The sequence below is a fragment of the Protopterus annectens genome, chromosome 14.part0 (assembly GCF_019279795.1).
Source record: "Protopterus annectens isolate FY-2018-M chromosome 14.part0, PAN1.0, whole genome shotgun sequence".
Classification (NCBI taxonomy): Eukaryota; Metazoa; Chordata; order Ceratodontiformes; family Protopteridae; genus Protopterus; species Protopterus annectens.
In genome coordinates this window covers 1,081,222,167-1,081,238,200 of record NC_056748.1, presented here as the reverse complement: position 1 = coordinate 1,081,238,200, position 16,034 = coordinate 1,081,222,167, and the positions used below count along the sequence as shown (strand labels likewise).

Here is a 16,034-nt window from a genome sequence, read left to right as displayed (position 1 = left end):
TCCCTCATTGGTGAGATCTGATCATAAACTAATCTCACTGGAAATCCACATCCCGCCCCCACCCCAAACAAAAGACCACAGTGAAGAACTTCTCTAAAGCAAACTTCACACTACTCAAGACTGGTGTGGTATCCTTCAAGGCCCCTGAGCCAGTGGAAACCACAACCCAAGCTGCGGAAGCCCTTACAAATGCCTTCTATGAACACCTCCAGGACTGCATGGATCAGGCAATCCCAAATAAAACCAAGACTCTTTCCACAAAGGGCAAACGTCCAGTCTGGTGGACCCCAGCCATTAACAAACTTTACAATAAGAGGAGAAAGCTATTACATGATAGAACAAAATCCATAAAAGGGAAGTCACCCTGATCATTATTAGTAAAAAATACGAGCACTCATAAAATCAACTAAGGCCAATTTTGAGAGAAAAATTGCCATGGATTCAAAGGACAATCATAAGGCCTTTTTCAGCTATGTTAGGAACCTGGGTGGAAACTCCCAGATATGCTCAGAATTAGTCCAAAATGATACAAAAATCACTGAACCCACAGACATTGCCAACATACTGGCAGACAGGTTCAGTGCAAACTTCACCCCCCTCTTCCCCCCTAAAGGAGAGATAACTATCCCAGCGGAGTGTAGCCTCCCAGACATCTCAAATGCGCAGGTGAAAGCTGCTCTCTCTAAAGCTAAAAACACAGCATCAATGGGGACCGGATGGTGTCCCCGGCTGTGTGCTACATGAGCTAAATGAGGAATTAAACCCGCACATAAGGCAGCTGTTTAATCTCAGCCTTACCACAGGATACGTGCCCAAGGAGTGGCGTACGGCAACTGTGGTCCCACTCCACAAAGGCGGTGCTTCTACGGACCCTGGTAATTACCGCCCCATAAGCTTAACGAGTCTAGTCTGCAAAGCTATGGAGAGGATCATAATGCAGCTCATAAACAAAGATATAGGGGACTTGCAGACATTGGACCCGACCCAGTTTGGCTTCGTCAAGTGAAGATCATGCCTTTTGAACTTGGTCGACTTCTTCGAAACAGTCACCAAGGCCATTGATGAGGGAAAGGCAGTCCATACAGCGTACCTTGACCTTGCAAAGGCTTTCGACACAATACCCCACTTGGGTATTGTAGAAAAACTTACCAGCTTAAATGTAAACCCATATGTCACAAGATGGGTTGCAAACTGGCTTAAGGACAGAACCCACAGGGTTAGAGTTGCTGGCGCTATGTCAGACTCCAAGCCGGTCACAAGTGGTGTCCCACAGGGCTCGGTCCTTGGCCCCCTATTGTTCGGCATCTACTTCTCAGAAGTACAGGCCAACATGGGAGGACTTTGGCTGACAAAGTTTGCAGACGACTGCAAACTGGGCGCCATAGTGGAAAGTGCATCGGACACGGATATCCTTCAGAAGGGACTCACGGAAACAGATAGCTGGTGCCAGAGCCATGGCCTGAAGTTAAACGCCAAAAAATGTATGGTCATACCCTTCGGGGAAAAACAAGGTAACCCCAAGCTACCATATAGGTGGCAATCCACTAAGCACATAAGAGGTTATCAGGGACCTGGGGACCCAGGTTGACATTGGCCTTTCTTTTGACACACACGTTGCTAAAGTGGTTAGAAAGACCTTCTACATTGCCCACCTGATCATGAAGGGATTCACATCCAGATCTAGTGAGGTCATTGTTCCCCTGTACTCTTCACTTATCAGACCAATGATAGAGTACAATGCCCCATTCGGGATGTATCTCACCCGACATCTGCAGCAATTGGAGAGACCCCAAAAGTTCCTCACCAAAAGGATAAAGGGACTCCAAAATCTGTCATATGCTGCCAGATTGAAGAAACTCCAGCTCTATTCAGTCGCATACCGTCTGCTCAGAGGTGACATGTGCCTGACATACAAGGCCATGTCCAACCCGGAATTAATGGACATGCTCCACCTCAAAAAATCCAAATCCACCAAAACCACTAGAGCAAGTGACTTAAACCTTACCACGGATATAAATAGGATGTGCTGGAGGGATAGATTTATCACTCAGAGACTCCCTATGCTGTGAAATAAAATCCCGGTCCATGTGAGGCAGAGCACCTCGCTGGCTCTGTTCAAGAGAAATCTTGACCTGTGGATGGGAGATCGTAGGTTTACCCCAGGAATCATCTCTGTGTCACTGCTGGACAGAGGCACAACAAACTAATGGGCACAGTATTTTTTTCATATAAGGGGTGGCGTAAGCCACAAAAATTTGGGCTAGGCTTTATAAATGCCTTAGGGCAGATAGCCTAGTATAAACCTATGAACCTATAATGGGTTGCTCCATATAGTTTTCCATAGCTGTATTCTTCTCTTGAGAAGGCATTCTTGTGATCTCATTCTGATATGGGTACAGATGTGTGCTGGCATGAGATTCCTTTTCAAGCTGCCCTGTGCGTATCTGAATTCAAATTTACATTGAAATAACATTTTATCAGTGTACTTAATATACTAAGCAAAGTACAATAAAATATGATAAAATTAGAAAGAACACATGAAAGCACTGCAGTTAAAATTAAGTCTGGAACAAGATTAGCTTGCTGTGTGAGGTCATAAGTAAGCTAGAAAAAAGAGTTTTTAGGGTCTTCATAAAGCCAGCTAGTGTGCTATAGAGGCAAGAGGTTACACAGGTGTGGTGCTAGAGAAAAATCCCCTCTCACCTACTCAAGCAATACTATTATGCAAGTAGTGCTGCATACAAAACCAATAATGGTTATGTGTATGATAATCTGAATTTTGATGTCCATTTCCAGCAAGTCATTAAAACAGTCACAAAAAAATTACACCTCCTTTACTGAACCAAACCACGTTTCCCTCATCATTCTAATATAACCTCTGCAATTGCCTACCTTTTACATTCTCGTAAGTATGCTTCCCCTCTTCTACCACTACAGACTTCACAACTATCAAAAATTGAACACTGCTACAAAAACTGTCACAAACTGAACACTGCTACAGTAACTACATACTTCACAACTGTCACAAACTGAACACTGTCACAGTAACTACATACTTCACAGCTGTCGCAAACTGAACACTGCTACAGTAACTACAGACGTCACAACTGTCACAAACTGCACTGCTACAGTAAATGCAGACTTCACAACTGTCACAAACTGAACAGTGCTACAGCAACTACATACTTCACAACTGTCACAAACTGAACAGTGTTACAGTAAAATTGCTAAGTTTTTTTACTAACCTGTGTAACAAAACCTATTACTATATTGCATTCAAAGAAGTTAAATGGATCAATCTCCCCAACTACCTTAGCCTTACTCAACTAAAATAGTTCATAAGATCCTTCATCAACCACATAAATGTCCATCTTTTACTAGTGTCCTTCTGTGGTTCAAGCCACAAAGAGATCTGAGATCAAAAACTCTACCTGGCCTCCAGTCATAAAGCTCATAACACAGAGAATCCCTGCACTCTATTTACATCACTAAATTATTGAATAATCTTGTCTCCTACTGATAAAAATTACATAAATAAGCTTTAAAGCTTCACCTGACTCATACTATTAAACTGGTTTTCTTCATTATAGAGCACACCTAACTAATTAGTTTATCCTACAGGATTATACTGCAAATCACCTCTACTTTTTATAGCAAAGCTTTCAAACCTTTATTACTTTTACTTATAATTTCTCAGATGCTTACTTAACATCCACATCTTCAGTCTATTATTCTCTCACAAAAATATGAAACTATTGATCTAATGTTGTCCAGCTTATTCCATTAACCTGAGGGACTCCATTCCCGAAGCTCCTGTCTTCTCACAGTTCGAGATTCCAAACTTGAGCTCCTCCTACCTACCCCCAATTCCCTGCTCCCCTCACGTTACCTCAGATCTCTTTTGCCGTGCTTGGAATTCAACAGCAAGTTCCACTTGAGCTTCTCCTTACAGCGTTTTTTGGTGAGTTTTTTGTCTACTTTTTGCTCGTCTTCTACCCTTTTGTCTTCTCCCTTTTCTGTCTAGCTCTCAGGTTTGTCTCCATTAGGCTATCTTAGTTAAAAAATAAATAAATAAATAAATAAAAGTATTTTTTCCTGCATTTCTTTCATGCTCTTCTCTTTGGCTTTCCCTTTTCTGTTCCCATGGCTGATCAAAAGCCTCTAGGGTACAAAAAATGTACTTCTTGTGGGTAGAAGATCAAAGATTCCTTTATCTGATGCCCGCAAGGAGTGTGCCTACTGTTTGGTGCCTGCCCCTTCTGAAATCTGTAGGGTTTTTCACCCCCCCCAGCTCTGGCTGATAGGAGAAGCAAGCTCATTTTAAAGGGCTTGCTTCCTCCTTCCACTGCCTCTGGGGTTCCTTCTTCATCAGAGGCTCAACCCCTAGCTAAGAAGCACAAGGAGGGCCAGGAGTCCAGGAGACTGTTGCCCATGCAGTCCTCCTTGGAACCTCCCTGAAAGAAGATAAAGTCTTCTGAACCGACCCGGTCAGTTCCAAGTTTGCTTACTTCCTCCTCACCTCTGTCCCATTCCTCCTCCGAGGTTACAGGGCTGAGTGTTTTCTCCCAGCACTGGAGCCAGTGTCTTCTCTGCTGGTGCTCCCTGGAAGATATCTGATCCATTCTACACGGACATCTCCCCATCCCCCATCTTCAGCTTTGTCTAGGTCTTCCTGAAGTCTGCCTTCTAGAGATGTGGGTAAGCTCATTAGGCAGTTCCTTGAGACACAGATCCAGATGGGGCTTGTGTCCTCCCCACCCATTTCCAGATCCATGAGGCTCTCCTTGTTCCAGCCTGAAGCTCTTTCTCTTATTCGCCCAATGGAAGCAACAACTCCAAAACCATAGGGTGAATCAGAGAGAGCTGAACAGAGACTACCACGGATCTGGAAATGGGTGGGGCTTGTGTCCACCCCACCCATTTCTAGATCCGTGAGGCTCTCCCTGTTCCAGCGTGTAGCTCTTTCTCTGATTCACCCTATGGTTTTGGAGTTTTTGCTTCCATTGGGTCCTGATGCCGGGGTGTCAGAACCGATTGAAATTTCATCTTTGCCTCCAGCATTCTCCCCAACTTGCTCAGCTCCGGCTGCTTCATTTCCAAGCATGTCGGTTGGTTCTGGAGAGGTTAACTTCGACTCTGAAGGTCTCGGAGCTGTTTCTCCTTCTTGGGGCCTCGGCTTTTGACAGTTCTGCTCCTTGTCCTCTTTTGGAGTGGGAGGACCATCTGTTCCGGGACTTCGGCCGGGGTGTCGGAACTGATTGAAATTTCTTCTTTGCCTCCAGCATTCTCTCTGACTTGCTCAGCTCCAGCTGCTTCATTTCCAAGCATGTCTCAGAGTTTGAGTGTCAAGGTTGGTTCTGGGGAGGTTAACTTCGACTCCAAAAATCTCTGAGATGTCTCACCCCCTCTTGGGGCCTCAGCTTTTGACAGTTCTGCTCCAACTCCTCCCTTGGAGTGGGAGAACCGTCCATTCCGGGAGGTGTCTGCTCCAGCAGCTTCGGCCCCGGTGAGATAACCCAAGGTAGTTTGGCGTTCTTCTGCATTCAAGGTGGGGAGAGTTCTCTGCTCCCAAGAGACCCTCAGCACCTACCATAATGGAACCTACCCTGTCCCAGTCTGGAACTGTGCCCGAGACCTATGAGCTACCACATAGGCAGCCAGTCCCAGAAAGCCTCCACTCTGTTCCCTCAGTGGACCCCCATGCTTCTTCCGATACCTCTCCAGAGTGCCATCCAAGGAAGTCCCTCGGAAGAGACCATTTAAAAAGAGGCACGTGGATTTGCCTATGAAATTCCTTACCATGGATAATGACTTCGAGGAAAGTGAAGGGTTGCCTAGATCTCCACCCGAAGAGGTCACCTTTGGTGACATCCTTGAAATCCTTCACCAGAAGGGTTGGCTGATCCTCCCAAAACCCTTTTCTGGAGGAGTCTGTGTTGTTGGAAGCTTTAAGGTCTGGCCCATCTGCCACCTAGGTGTCCCCTCTGTCTGACCTGCTGATGCAGTTGGTATCGTTGAGGGCTTGGAAGAAACCAGATGCAGTAGAACCCATCCCCAAGTGTGCTGATGAAATTTTTTGTGCCCCAGCTGACAAACAGTTTTGGTCCAAAGGAAGCCCAGTAGATGCCTTGGTTGTGGCAGCAGCCACCAAGAAAGAGCTTGCTCAGGAGAGCTCTTCATCCACCAACCAAATTTAGAATCCTGGGCTGTGGACAGATCTGGTAAGAGGGTCTACGCCTCATCTACCCTTGCTCTTCAGGCGTTGAACTACCTCTCTCATTTAACCTGGCTACAAAGGGACTTAATTAAGGAACTTTCTAGCTCAGTCCCTTCCGAGGAGTGGGAGACTATTTCCATTAGGTTGGCCACCCTACATTCCGTGGCTAATGTGTCCATGAGGCTTATCTTTTATGCTGCAGAGGGAACCTCAAGGGTGGCCGGTTCAGGTATTGCCATCAGGCATCATACCTGGATGAGGCTGTGCGATTTCATGGAGCCTTTCAAACAGTCCTTCATTAATGCTCCTTTGGCTCCAACGTGTTTGAGCCTGCAGTAATCCAGACTGAGAAAGATGGTAAGAGCCTGTCTACTATCAAAATCCATTTTTCTCTTCCACAACAGAGCTTTTCTAGGTACCAGTGTGGCAGTTAGAAAACATGGTTTCAGACATCACAGGGCCCTTTCCAGGACACTCAGGGACACTCTCCCCCCCCCCGAGGCAGAGGGGGATATAGTCATAACTGTAGACGCCGCACACACAGTCGAGGGGTCCGCAAAATCAAGGATTGTGGGAACCTGCCACAGACAAACCTTTCCAGCAGTCCTTAAGGGTTGCCTGAGTGCTCCCTCTGGAAGCAGTCAGGGGCACGATTTTCCTTGCATCCAGAAGCCTGGGAGTCCATCACAAATGACAAATGGGTACTAAGGATCATATGTCAGAGGATACTCCATTCCTTTTTCTGACAGCCTCGAACAAAATTTTTGCCTCCCCAATGTTCCACCCAGTCAGAGGGAGGATGCTGCCCAGGAAATATGAAAGTTATTACAAAAAGGAGTCATCCAAGAGGTCTCCCCCCCCCCCCCCCCCGATCAGATCAAATTGGGCTGTTACTCCAAATTCCTTTTAGTACCCAAAAAGACAGGGGACCTGGGGCCAATTTTGGATCTCACTTACCTGAACAAGTCAGTGAAACACACCAAGTTCAAGATGGTCATGATTCAGTCCATCTTACCCTCCTGAAAATGGGCAATTAGATGTGCTACACACCTCAAGGATGTGTACTACCATATCAAGATGGACAGATGCTCCAGGTCCTACCTACATTTTGGGCTGAGATCCAGTCATTGCCAGATTTGTGCACATACATTTGGTCTCACCACAGCCCCCAAGTGTCTAGCAGTAGTTGCAGCTCATTTCCAGCTACAAGAGTATCAGATATTTCCATATCTGGACAACTTGCTTCTAACCACCCTAACCAGGGATCTTCTCCTTCAGGCCTGGGATTACTTTTGAAATCTAGCTTCCCATGTTGGCATAACTTTAAACTAGTAAAAGTCTCACTTGGATCCGGTTCAGACCATAGACTTTATAGGGGCATGTCTGTGCCCGTAGCTTGTTTTCCAGAAAGCCACACTGGACCAGGGATAGCCATGTCCCTTCCATAGGCAAAGGAAGCCACTTAGGTGGTCATTGGGCAGGGAACGTGGAAGACTTCCCCGTTTGATCAGAATGTTGTGCCCATCTCTTTGGAACTGCTACTGCCATTAATAACAATCTTGGGCTCATTATTTGTGTTAAACAGAATCAGAAAAGTAAACGTGTATTTACTTCTCATATTTCCTTTAACAAGAGTAGCTTACTTGGTCTGACTCTGGGTTTATTTCAGGCTATTGATCCTTCTTATAAGGTGCTGTCTGGAAGAAAGAAAGAGAGACACCTCTTTTCCTGAAGAGTTTCAAGATTCTGAATCTGGACAGGAAGATAAAGAGAGTAAATACAGGGGTTTCCGACTCAGAAGATACCTCAGTTTCTTATTCTGCCTGTGTGTGTGTGGGGGGGTTCTCTTTCTCTGAGGCTGTTTCCTGAATGTGCTAGTGTTTTCAGTGTGAGAACACCAAGGTTTTCTCAGTAACCCTTGCAAAGTTCTATCAACTGATACAGAAGGAATTTCCAGAATTTACACACATTCTCCCATTTCTGTCCGCTCTGGAGAATGTGTGTGGGTCACTATCTGCAATTGTCCAGATAGTCAGCCTGTTGTCTGTAAAAATGAAGACAGAAAGTATAAAGTTTAACAGGCTTTTAAGTTTTTATACAGTGCTCCCAAACCCGACTCAGCAGCTATAGCTTCAGTTAATCCTGCTAAACATTTGGTTAATTCCAATCCTACTCTTTGTCAAGGATGGGAAGATTATTAAAGAGTTTGGGGAAAAAGTGTATGATTTGGCGGGTCCTTATTAATTATTCAAACTTTTTAAAGTTCGAATGTCATATGGTCAACACCATATGATTGTACTTTAAAAAGTTTGAATGTGAAAAGCAACGGCTCTGAACGGTGCAAAATGGAAAAATTTCCCTTTTCTGCACTGAAGTGCAATGTCGGAGTTGGTATATTTAATTAGAGGGGGGTGGGGGGTGTAGGCAGGCTTGCCCCCTGCTCAGAGCGTTGAGGTAAGTTTTTTTTAAATTTTTTATTATATATTCGATGTTTCAGACTTCGCTCATATGTTGTCGAACATATGAGGTTCGAAGTTTGGAAACATCGAATATATAATATAGACCTGATTTGGCAACTTTGATTTTGAATTGTCAAGCTAGTATGTTAGTTTATTTATTTTACATGATAGTCCGACTATTTCGACTAATTGTGAAAGTATGAGGAATGTTTTGCCCACAGTTTCTTCTGAGGAAAAATCAACTTTAAATAAATGTTTATTCCATTGTACAAGTTACAGTTCATTGTTTACAGTATGTGTATCACTTAATTGATAGCTCTTCCAGGACAATGTCCACTGGTGCTGTTTTAAAGAGGTTTTCTTGGCTACATTCACAAAACCTCCCAGATTATGTGAAAAATTAGATTTTACATTCAACTTTGGATAGAGATTTAGTTTTTCATTCCTCTTCTGTAGAGGTTATCAAAAAAGGTGATGAAAGGGGTAAGTTGATATAGTGAATCTCCGTGATTTTTCAACCCTCCCTTTCCAAATTTTCTAAAGGGTTATCTAACCCCTCATATATTTTTTGGCAAAAATCAAAATGAGCAGTCTCAACAAAATGCTGGTAATTACATGTTTAAGAAGAAATGGCAAGGGCATTCCAAAAAGAATTCAGGAATTCACCCAAAACAAGGGCAGTCCAACAAGACAGAATGACTGTTTAAGGGACCTTGTCTACTCCCCCCCCCCCAACAATCCATATTCCCTTCCAGAAAGTCTGAATCTTCAGTTTTTTTTTCTTTTACAGCAGATAGTTTCAGCCAAATGGGTTCTGAAGAGTATTCAGTAAGGTTATAGATGGCAGTGGGAGGACATCCACCAGACCAGACTGTTTCATTTCCCCCCTGTTCTTCAACATATGCTGCCCAGGGAGTGATAAAAACAGTTCCTCCTTCCCAGATTGGGAAAGGTTTTATTTAAGGATGTTTTTGTGCCAAAGAAAGAAAGAAAATGTTATGAGACTAGTTCTGGATTGTTCTTTCCTAAACCTCTTTTATGGTAGTGCCCAAGTTCAAAATGATGTCACTTCATGAACCGTTACCTTTCTTCCTCATTCATGTTTCTTGGTAAAAGATGTTTATCATCACATCCCTATTCACCCAGACTTCCTCCTCTCGGTCTTCATCAGGCTTTGCTAGGACAATTCTCCCAGGACTCATGGACCCTTTTCCTTCCGCCTCCCAAATGTACTAAGCTAGGGTAATCTATCTATATAGCTAATGCCACTGCAGCAGTGGCCAGTGTCATGAACGTAGTACAGTTGTATAAGTAAACTTAACATGACGATAGATGTTCAAGTGATCAGTGCTGCATTAGCCACTCCCTTCCTCCACCCTCCTTGTTTTCTGGTGTTTTGTTTATGATGAGATGTTGACATTTATTTTTTGTGATTCCTAGCATTGCCCTTTCAGAGTTCAGCCTCCCTCTCACTTTTGGCAAGAAAACTCTAAAGGGCTTGGCACCCAAATGTATCTTTTAGTGACCTCAGCTTGTGCTGCCTGACAGGTTGGGGGTGTGGAAGGTGCCCTGAAGCTTTGGAAGCTTGCTGCCCATTATATCCTTGTCAAGATATAACTCATATAACTAAGGCTATGCCAGCAGTGATCATTCGAATATTTAATATTATGGTCTGTCTGCCTGGGATGACATCATTGTCAGATCTGTTACCCCTGGGCTGCTGGATACTAGTCAAGGCTCTTTCCGCCCCTATAATGCCTTTTTTAGGCAGCGTTTCAAAGACCAAATTACCACCGTAACAGCTACAAGCAAATGCAATATGAGGGTCGTGCTGCTCAACGCTAGACGTCTAAATCTCAAAATGCACTCGCTCAAAGCACTCCTTAAAATGGAGAACATCGACATTTGTGCTGTAACAGAGACCTGGTTCAAGGCAGCAGAAAGCACCCCTGCACTACCAGGCTACAACTCATTCCACATCTTTCGGCCCCAGAACTTGGACTGAAGCTCCCAAGGTGATGGTGTTTCCATATTCGTAAAGGATGCGCACACCTCTAGACTGGTAGCCCAACATAACACATCCGAGATACTTAAGATGCAACTAACATTGGGTAAGACACCGATTCAGGCCTGCTATACATCCCCAACCATGTTCCAGGACTCACACTCCACATTCCTAAGCATCCTGGAGAATATCAGGGTTCAAACTAATGCTGTCATAGTGGGCAACTTCAACTACCCCTCCATTAACTGGGAAAACTACATATGTACCAATACACTTGCCCAACATTTTCTGGAATTCATTAATTCCAATGCCCTGAACCAGCTCGTTCTTACCCCCACTAGAGGTAGCAACATCCTTGACCTGGTCATTACTAACATGGGTGAATGATGGTCTACACCAATAGTCAGCTCCTTCCCAGTTAGATCAGCCCACAAACTAATCACCTTTGAAATCCACATCCCCCCACCCCCCACAAAGGTAACCACCATGCAAAACTTTGCCAAAGCTAACTTTGGGCTCCTAAAAACAGAGGTGGCTAACTTGACGGCACGCATGCTAATGGAGAATAGTTGCATGACCGCTGAATCGTGCACAAATGCACTATATGAACACTTACACAAATGCATGGATCTCGCCATACCCAATAGAACCAAGACGTTCTCCTCCAAAAAAGGAAGCCAATCTGGTGGTCCCCTGCCATAAATAAACTCTACAACAGAAGGAGGAAGCTGATGCGGAATAAAGTAAAGTCAGTCCCAAGACTGGAAAAACTCCCTTATCAGCCTCAACAAAAAGTTGAGATCCCTCATCAAATCCTCTAATGCTAGCTATGAAAACAGAATTGCAGCAGATAGTAAAGACAACCACAAGGCCATCTATAGTTATGTAAAGAATCTCCGCGGCAATACCCAGATTTGCTGTGAGCTACTGCACAATGGTACCTCCTATAGAGAGCCAACAGATATTGCCAATATGCTGGCCGACAGATTCAGTGCCATATTTACCCCTCCCCACCAAAGGACCAATCACAATACCAGTAGATTGCTAGGCACCCAGTATTACTACTGCACTGGTTAAAACAGCACTGTCCAAGGCCAAGAATACAGCTTCTATGGGACCTGAAATATCCCTGGCTGTGTTCTACATTAACTACAGAGTGAACTGGCACCTCACCTGTGTGCCCTGTTCAATCGCCTCACCTCAGGCTTTGTCCCTAAAAAATGGCGCACTGCTACAGTCTTCCCTCTCCACAAAGGAGAAATGACTACACATCCTGGGAACTATCGCCCCATTAGCCTGATGAGTCTGATATGCTAAGCTATGAAATGCATCATCATGGACCTAATAAACAAGGATATAGGGAATCTCCAAACTCTGGATCCCACACAGTTTGGTTCTGTGAAGGGTAGATCATGCTTGCTCAACTTGGTCAACTTCTTTGAGTCAGTCACCAGAGCTGTGGATGAAGGTAAGGTGGTTCATACAGCCATCCTTGATCTGGCCAATGCCTTTGATACCATTCCTCACTCAAGAATCATAGAAAAACTCACTAAGCCAGGCATCAACCCTATATCACTAGGTGGGCTGCAAACTGGCTCACAGATAGAACCCACTAGTGTGAAAATAGCTGACTCCAAGTCAGACTGCCGACCAGTCACGAGTGGAGTCCCACAAGGTTCGGTCCTGGGTCTTCTCCTGTTTGGTATCACCTTCTCTGAAGTCCAGGTCACACGAAGGGACTTTGGCTGACAGAGTTTGCAGATGATTGCAAGTTGGGAGCTATTATTAAGTCCCCAAGTGATATTGACATCCTACAGAAAGGCCTTACTGAGACCAACGACTGGTGTCAGAACCATGGCCTTAAGCTCAATGCCAAAAAAATGTGTTGTCATCCCCCTTCGGAAAAAACTGTTTCCCTTGAATTACCACATTGATGGTAGTCTGCTGAACACAGAAAGCATTATAAGAGACCTGGGAACACAGGTTGACAGCAACCACTCTTTTGACCACCACATTGCCACTGTGGTCAGAAAGTTCCTTCTATGTGGCACATCTCATTACTAAGGGTTTTGCATCTAGGAAGAAAGAGGTCATTGTCTCCCTCTACTCTTCTCACATTAGGCCAATCATCGAATACAGTGTCCCATTTGGCATGTACCTCACTAGACACCTGCAACAAATGGAGAGGCCACAGAAATACCTCACAAAGAGGGTCCTAGGCCTTTAACACTTGGCCTATATGGACAGACTCAAAAAAAATCCAACTATTCTCTGTCTCATATCACCTACTTAGAGGCGATCTCTGCTTGACTTGCAAAGCCATGTCTGACCCAGCTCTGTTAGCAATGCTACATCTAAAGAAATCGCATGCTCCAGAGACCTCAACCTCATTACCACAATCAACAGAATGAACTGGAGGGACAGATTCATAAGCCAGAGACTGCCCATGCTGTGGAATAGACTTCCCATACGTGTCAAACAAAGCACCTCAATGGCCCTCTTCAAGAGAAATCTTAATGAGTGGATGGGAAATAGAAAATTCTCCCTGGGGATCACTCCAGTGGCTGTACTCAACAGAGGCACTGGGAACTAAGGTCTGGTGGTATGATCCCAGGTTAAATCCTTTGGGCTAGGCTTGTAAAGGCTCCAGGGCCATTAGCCTAGTACACACCTATGATAAGTTTGCTTAAGCTACTTACATTCTTTGCTACTATACTGAAACCAGCAATGAAAAGTGTTCTGCTTCTAAACATAAATATTTTTCTTTTTCATGATTGTAACTGTTACTGGCATTATTGCTGTATATCATTGTAGGGTGCCTCATGAAGTGGCTGTACATATTGCTGTCACAATTCACTCACAGGTGCATACAATGGAGTTATTTTAAAGGTAGTAACTTGCCAGAGACTTGTCTTGAAAGAGAACTGTGAAAGTTTTGGCTAAACAGCAATGTATTCCTGTTATTGTATGTTATTTGCAAGCCCTGAAAGCACAACATGTGATTTAGTGATAGTCATTAAATTGTTTAAAACAACATAGAATAACACATATGTATAGTTATTGTAGATGACAGCTTTGAAGAAGTTTTTCAGTTTTAAAAAACAATCCAAGAGCTAGCCAAAGCTTGAGGAAAGTATGTTTAAATGCCACTGAAAACCTGCACCATCCCATTTACTACTTTGTTTTAGTAGATAGTTCAGAATTGACTACGGTTGTACTTTTTGGGAAGGAACTGAATGAAATTAGAATGTGTACTCTGGGCCTCCGTGGGGTTATGTGGCAGTCGGTCTTTCTTTTGTGCTAGACATTAGATTTCGTCTTTTCATTTGTTAAACAATGAAAGGGATTTCATGATATGTATGCTTATGAAAAAGTACAATGTACAGCAGTATTTTACTCATAACATCATCAGTTATGTTACTGAAACTTATTTTTTGTAGCACTCCAAAATGGATTGGCAGAAGGTTGATTATTTGATAGAATTTGCAGAATGGCTTTATTGCAGACAATTTCCAGTCATTGATGCACTCAGCATGTTAGACTGGGCTGTAGATATTCTACTGCTGATGGGAATTGCAGAAAAATCAAACCCTAAAGAAGGTATGTTATTTTATTTGTAAACAGTCAAACGAAACATATATTAATGTTTTCATACCGTGTTTTCCACTGCATGTGAAGATCAAAGGAAATCTAATGAAAGCATCAAGCTTTTTCTTTGGGGTGTTTGCAAATGTATTTTTGTTGTGTTTATGATGCCCCATTGTGTTGCCTGACTTCATACTAACTGAATTGCATAGAAAATGTAAGCAGAAACATGTACCTTATGTTTCGTCACAGATGTCTAATGCCAGTGTTAATTTAAATAAGTTGTGGATAACTGAACATTAGATCATTGTCAAGTTATTGTACAAGTCGTCTTCTTGAAGATCATTTGTTAATAACTGTATATCAAACTGTACTTAGATTTTATAAGAAAAATACAAACTGCACATCATTTTTTTCAGGAGCTTATTTTTCCTTGTTTGTAAGTTTTGTCTGTAAAACTTGGCTGTAAGGAGTGCCATTTCCTTAGAAGTTTTTGAATCTTAAATTCTGTTCTTCGTTTTTATTTGTTCGGAACTACATATCTCATGTTTAGGGTTTAGTACTCCACTTACTCCGAGAATAATTACATTGGTCTGAAGTTTTACAAAAAGAAGTAAAAAACTATATCAGCATCTGTGTTCATAGAATTGCAGAGGCTATGTACAAGATGGAAGAATCGTGAGCATTCAGTGTACTCCACTTTGAGAAATGTTTCACTGTATGTGTATGTCCATCATAATGCTATATGTCCACTTAATGAGACCACCCGCTGCAGGAGAGCCAAAATAAAAATTAGATTCAGCTGAAGGTCTATATCGAGCTTGTAATTTAAAACGTTAAGTATTTGGATATCCCTAGAGGACACATAGTTGCATCATTTACTGACGCTATCAGCAAGAAGCATGGTGTAAAATATATCATAATCCAAACAGTTTCTGTTCTTTTGGGGTGCAAAAATGCTCACTGATAATGCTTTGTGGCATTCTAGAGGCCTAGTTAGTCTTAGTATTATGCTGCATGACAAAACCGTGTCTAGATAGTCCTTCTCATAATCACACATGTGTAGTAACAAAGTCCTACTAATAGTCACACGTGTGTGGTAACAAAGTCCTACTAATAGTGACACGTGTGTGATGACAAAGTCCTACTAATAGTCACATGTGTGGTAACAATGTCCTACTAATAGTCACACGTGTGATAACTAAGTCCTACTAATAGTCACGTGTGTAGTAACAAAGTCCTACTAATAGCCACACTTATATGGTAACAAAGTCCTACTAATAGTGACACGTGTGTGATGACAAAGTCTTACTAATAGTCACGTGTGTGGTAACAATGTCCTACTAATAGTCACACGTGTGATAACTAAGTCCTACTAATAGTCACATGTATGTGGTAACAAAGTCCTACTAATAGCCACATGTATGTGGTAACAAAGTCCTACTAATAGTCACACGTGTGTAGTAACAAAGTCCTACTAATAGTCACACGTGTGGTAATAAAGCATCTGAAGCTGTGCTGTCTGTAATGATAACCAGCAAACAATGTCCCTTTAGAGGTACACATTCTAATTGCACTCATCGGATGTGTTAAGTCAAAATAATTTCTGTTCTAAACACCACACTATATGACCCAAGGATGTCTATTTACACATTAAATCATTTTGGCAGTACCAGAGATTGAAGGGTGAGAGCCCCTCCTGCAGCCCTGGTCTTTTTATTTAAACTGAAGTTATGATGAGTGCCACTTCTTAGTTTTATTGTGTTAG

General features: G+C 43.1%; 1 protein-coding gene across 1 annotated transcript in view; it reads left to right on the top strand.

Moving 5' to 3' along the window:
* CFAP46 (cilia and flagella associated protein 46) overlaps nucleotides 1-16,034 on the top strand; it is a 3,596,153-nt gene that overhangs the window by 1,733,037 nt on the left and 1,847,082 nt on the right. Inside the window, exon 31 of the mRNA XM_044056880.1 lies at nucleotides 14,122-14,281. Within this exon, the coding sequence (XP_043912815.1) occupies nucleotides 14,122-14,281 (160 nt within the window). The remainder of the gene's footprint in view (nucleotides 1-14,121; nucleotides 14,282-16,034) is intronic.